General features: G+C 54.8%; 1 protein-coding gene across 1 annotated transcript in view; it reads right to left on the bottom strand.

The window, feature by feature from the left end:
• The window catches only part of LOC106814193 (chromatin modification-related protein eaf-1-like), a 64,816-nt gene that overhangs the window by 9,708 nt on the left and 49,169 nt on the right, over positions 1-5,939 (bottom strand). Inside the window, exons 2-3 of the mRNA XM_014818491.1 lie at positions 2,451-5,579; positions 1,343-1,630 (exon numbers count right to left, since the gene is read on the bottom strand). Coding sequence (XP_014673977.1) covers positions 1,343-1,630; positions 2,451-5,525 — 3,363 coding nt within the window. The 5' untranslated portion in view covers positions 5,526-5,579. The remainder of the gene's footprint in view (positions 1-1,342; positions 1,631-2,450; positions 5,580-5,939) is intronic.

Genomic DNA, 5,939 nt, shown 5'->3' with positions numbered 1-5,939 from the left:
AGTAATAATATTATATATATATATATATATATATATATATACTAGTATGTCTATATTACACACTCCTGATAATATGAGATGCATTGCGTAGCTCAGATGCTGAGCTGCGTGCAGATATCACCAGGAGTGAATAACAGATAATCTATTATTAATATTATATCACATATTGATAGAATATTTACAAGTTGAAAACTATGCAAAACGCTGTTAAAACGGTGTCATACTCTTCTCTATTATCTACTCTTGATAGTATTCACTATGATTTTTTATTATTATTCACTCCTGATGTCATTATAGACCACTCACCCGTGACCGGTTTTGCAATCATGTACGCGGAACAATTCCTACCAGCTACTTTTGACATATAAGCAACGTATTACGCACAGTATAACAACTAACGCTGAGAGGGTCTATGTCCCCCGGGGTACTGCCGGAACGTACCCTGGGTACGGTCCGGTATATCGGAACGTACCCTGGTACTATCTAATATGCCAGACCGTACCTTGCCTACTCCACTAACGAGTCTAGGGAGTCGCCTACTCCCTAACCCTAACCCTAATCCTAACCCTAACCATATCAAATAGTGACCAGGGTCCGTTTCGGTATACCGGACCGTACCCAGGGTACGTTCCGGCAGTACCCTGGGGGACATAGACCCTATGAGCACAACTAACAATAGAGCATTCGTGTTATGACTGTCTGTGACAGTGTTCAAACGCTCTTCAGCAAAAGTCTCACGACACGCACAGCATTGTAATTTGTACACAAGCTCACACAGAGATAGACCTAAATCCTTCTAAGATAGACGTGAAGTGTTTGCTCTGCAGCATTATTGTGGCTGAGACATGAAATTAAGGAAATTATATTATATAAGGTAATTATATAGGGAAGAAAATTATATAAGGAAATTATATAAAGAAGAAAGAAAATTATATAAGGAAATTATTAGGCATGTGTCTATTCTATAAACGGTGTATTCTTGCTGCACCACTGACACAGGCAGTGACCGTATGCACAGGTGATCACTGCAACACTTAGACACTGACATTATGAAAGCGTCAGAAATACACATCATACCCACGAAAACACAAGGTTTTCCAGCACAACCGCCACAGCGTGTCAACCACACCCCTCTCCCCCACACCACCAATCTATGACATGAACGCCACACACACAAGTTGACACAACCACCCACTCATCTACCCACACCCACACACGCGCGCGCACACACACACACACACACACACACACAAACACACACACACACGCACACGCACACACCCCACACATGCACACGCACGCACGCACGCACGCACACACACACATGCACACGCACACACACCTATATCAGATCGACGAATATGCGCGCCGACTGCATCTGGCTGTCCTGGAACTGCCTCTGGAAGTCGACGGCCTCCCGCTGCTCGCTGAACTCCACTGTCGCAACCCAGTCGTCCGAGTCGAACTCCAGGTGGCGTGCGACGCCGACGCGCTGGCACATCGCGACGATCGCCTGCGCGAGCTTCTCCGGGTCGCCCGCAGGCAGGCTCGTGATGCGCACCCTCCGCGTCAGGTTGCTGCTGGCAACGGGTTTCTGCTGCTGCTGCTGCTGCTGCTGTCGTCGGCCAGCCTTCAACATTGTCATGGGTGTTAACACGAAACAAAATTGGGGACTGAAAAAAAATTGGGTGCGGGTCTGGGAAGTTATGGATTCTGTGCAATATAAAACTCATTTGGCGACGTTTCACGAGTAGATAGGAATTTAGAAAATGCTACGATCTATTTGATTAGTAATGTAAAAACTTGGATAAAAGTTAAAACACTATTATACAAGAATGCATCACAAGCATACATAGTTAATAAGATTATTAGATGCAATTCAATTTTAAAATAGAATTACAGATGGATAGTTAACACCTACACATTGTAAAGCCTAAGCATTTAGTACATTGAATGTTTGTTTTGTACATGAACAGAACACAGGTAGTGTTTTGGACATGTTTTGCATGATTTTCAGGTTTTACCAATCAATATTAATTATAATATCAATATTACGGTAATTTTTGTGCAATTGCATTCTTTTTTATCCTAGGGAGTATTCATGAGAGGGCCTAAAATATCGTAATTTTAAGAGCGATTTGCTAAGATTTTTCACTTTACAATGATTCTGTCGATGGTCTATGAGAAAAAGTCTGAATAATGTCAAGACTAATTTTGTTTCCGACAACATTCAATTTCATTCAATCGCCGGTTAATTTTGTAGTCAGTACGCACGCATCATTAAACCACCTGCAGTAGAAGCGCTTCATTAGAATCTGGATGAGGTACTCGCTTTGGCATCCAGGTTGTCTACTCTAAAAAAACCTACCTTAATTATCAATTAATTACTGGAATTTCATTAATTAACAGAATTTAACGGACGCGAGGAGAACTAAGGAACCGGCATATACCTTCGCATCGCCACCATCCTGTAACCGCGCCGCGCCAGACCTTCTCACTGCTACATGCTGCTGCTGTTGCTGCTGTTGTTGTTGCTGTTGATGCTGCTGCTGCTGCTGTTGCTGCTGCGGCGGCGGCGGCGGTGCGGCCACCACCTTTCGCTGCACCGTACCCTGGCCCCCGGAAACCGTCCCGCCGCTGCCGCCACCCGCAAACCTCTCCTGCCTCTTCCGCATTCGCTCCGCCTGAGACTCCGCCTCCCTACCGCCGTCGCCGGCTTCGACCTGCAGGGGGCGCTGCTGCTGCTGCTGCATGACCACGGCGCGCAGGGGCGCCGGCGTGGGAGGTCGGACGTGCGCATAGGAGCAGGTTCCGTCGGGGTTTGCGAGCTTCTTGAGCGGGATCGACTGCATGGAACCATCCCTCATCTTAACCTGCTTCGTGACAATGCGACCCTGACGCTGACCATCGACAGTGGGGCCCCCTGGCAGCAGCATACGTGAAACGCCTGCGCCCCCTGGCGGCGGACGTGCGACAGTGCTGACACCTGGCGGCAGAGATGCTGGGCCGGGCACCCGTGTGACGGTCGTCACAACTTTTTTCTCGAATACGGTCTTTATCTCGCCGAGGGATGTCTTCTTTATCTTCTTCTCGATGATGAGCTGGCCCCCGGGGGGCATCGCGTCGCCGTGGCGGGGAAACCCGGCCGACTGCGCGGCAGGATTGTTGTTGGATGAGTCATCGGCGAGATGCTGCTGCACGCGTTGCTGCCTGTTGCGCTCCTTGCGCAGTCGAACCTGCTCCCGAATTCGCTCCTGCTCTCTTATCTTCTGCTTGTACAACCGCATCTCCTCGTCCATCTCCTCCTCTTCCTCCTCCTCCTCTTCTGCATTCACCGCCTCTACTCGCTGCTGCTGCTGCTGCTGCTGCTGTTGCTGTTGCTGCCATTCCATAGGGTGCTGCTGGTTGTGAACCAGAGGCTTCCCTGCTCCACGCGCTTGCTGCTGCTTCAGTGACGGCACCTGACGTACGACGCTAGCCGCACCACCGTAGCTTGCACCCTTCGGCTGGTTCGTCCCCCTGAAACTGGGAAACTGGGGACCCTGGGACGTAGCCGGCGGCGCGAACGGATGTCGCTGCCCTCCCGGGCGAGGCGCGCCGGGGCGTTGACCCGGCACGGGGTGTCCGCCTGGCTGTGCCGAGAACGCGGGAGGCGCGAACGGAAAGCGACCCGGAGTGGGAGACCTGAGTCGCACGGGCGCCGGCGGGGCCGCGTTGAAGCCGTTGCCAGTGGGTCTCGGCATTCTCGCGGGACGACCGGTGGCGGGCGCGCGCTGTCGGCTGATCGCGTCGTAACCCGGCTGCTGTCGCTGCTGCTGGTAGGGTTGCGGCGGTGGATGCTGCCGCTGCTGTTGCTGTGGTTGTTGATGCTGCTTCTTCTGCTGGTACGGCTGCTGTTGTTGCTGTTGATAAGATTGCAGTTGTTGTTGTTGTTGCTGTTGCTGTTGTTGTTGGTGGTGTTGATGAGGCTGCTGCTGTCCCTCCTGTTGGTATGGTTGTTGTTGCTGCTGCTGTCGCTGCTGCTGATGCTGCTGTTGGGCCTGCCGCTCTTGCTGCGGTCTCTGCAGGTGCTGGGGTAGCTGGTGGCTATGTATCTGTTGGTGCAGCGGCTGCTGCCGCTGCTGGTACTGCGCCGTTTGCTGCTGTTTATTCTGTTGTTCTTGCTGGTAGCGCTGCTGCTGCTGCTCCCGTTGCTGAAACTGTTGCTGCTGCTGCTGCTGACTGGACAAAAACTGGGCTTCTAGAGATGGTGGGGGGCGGTCGTCATATGATACGTTGGGGGGATAATAGCCGGACTGCTGTTTCTCCTGATACGCGACCGCCGCCGCCGGCTGCTGCTGCTGCTGCTGCTGCGGCTGCCGCAGTGCTTCGTGTCGCGAAACATTCGCGTTCTGCCGAGGCTGAAAGAACAGCAGCGGTGGCTGCTGCTGGTGCGGCAGCAGTGAGGGCAGCGGAGCGCGCATCATCGGTGGTGCCACGCCAGCATCCGGCCTGTAGGTCCTCATCACCGCCCCCGCCGGCGGCCGAAACGGGGCCTGGTCTGGCGGAAACTGGTTGAACTTGAAGTCGTTACCGTGCGGCAGCGGCGGCGGACGCGGCGGAGCGCCCCCGCCAGCCATCGGCGGGCTCGACTGGTCCCAGAGCAGCCGGGGACCGTTGAATTGCCGCGCGACCGTTCCCGAGAAGTACGGGTTGATGTGGATCTTCCTCGGGGGCTGCTGCGCCACGCCGCGCACACCTGGGAACGTCGGCCGCTGCTGCTGCTGCGGCGGCGGACCGCTTCCCATGATTCCGGCGTTGCCGCGGCCGCCGCCGCCGCCTCGCCCTCCTCTCCTCCAGTTCCTGCCGCGCTTCTGGAACCCGTATAAACGTCGAGGTTGCTGCTCCGCGAGGACAATCACCTTGTCTAGCGTGTCCGGGATGTCGCGCGCCGCCCGCTTGCCGCCCGTCGCCACGGAGATCGTCTTCCGCTCCGTGCGAAATCTCTCGCGCTTCTCCTCCTGGTCGCTGTCGTCGCTGTCGCCCGTATCCACGAACACCTTCGCCGCCGCCGCCGCGGCAACCGTCGTCGTCGTCGTCGTCGACCTGCCGTCGTCAGTGCTGTAGGACGCTTGGTCTTCTGCGACGACGTCACTGCGCGGGATCGCGCGCGCGTAATTCGGCTCGTTCGCTGCAGCCTTCATCTCGTTTCCCGCGGCAACGCCGCCGTCGTCGTCGTCGTCGGGGACGATATCCGTCTCTTCCAGCAGGTCGTCGTCGTAGTCAGCGGCGATGTCGATCACGTCGTCGGCGACCATGTCGCCGCGGTAGCGCTTGTCGTCGGCGGCGACCGCGTCGCCGCGGTAACGCTCGTCGTAGCTCGCGTCGCCTCGCCGCGCGTCGTCGTCGTCGTCGTCACCCTCGAGCAGGGCTTCCTCGTCCAGCACCTCCTCAGTATCTTCCGTGTCATTAATCGCATCCTCCTCCAGTAACTCGTCGTCGCTGTCCCACGACGATTCGCCCGGCAGCTTCGCCGCCGCCGCCATGACACGCTACTAATGCTACTACGGCACAGCAATACGGAAGGGAGAGTAAAATATCTGCAAATATCGCAAACGTCGCAATCGATTAAACACACCCTAGCAGCTCGTGCACATGTCACGTACACGTGCACGCGCGAACACCGGTGATGTCACGTGCGCGCGTGTACACTCATATTGATGACACGTGCACACGCGTACACCGGTGATGACACGTGCACGCGTGTACACACTCATATTGATGACACGTGCACGCGCGAACACCGGTGATGTCACGTGCGCGCGTGTACACACTCATATTGATGACACATGCACGCGCGAACACCGATGATGTCACGTGCGCGCGTGTACACACTCATATTGATGACACGTGCACGCGCGAACACCGGTGATGTCACGTGCGCGCGTGTACACACTCAT

This window comes from Priapulus caudatus, unplaced genomic scaffold (genome assembly GCF_000485595.1).
Source record: "Priapulus caudatus unplaced genomic scaffold, Priapulus_caudatus-5.0.1 Scaffold882, whole genome shotgun sequence".
Lineage (NCBI taxonomy): Eukaryota > Metazoa > Priapulida > Priapulimorpha > Priapulimorphida > Priapulidae > Priapulus > Priapulus caudatus.
This window is presented reverse-complemented; position numbering and strand designations above follow the sequence as displayed.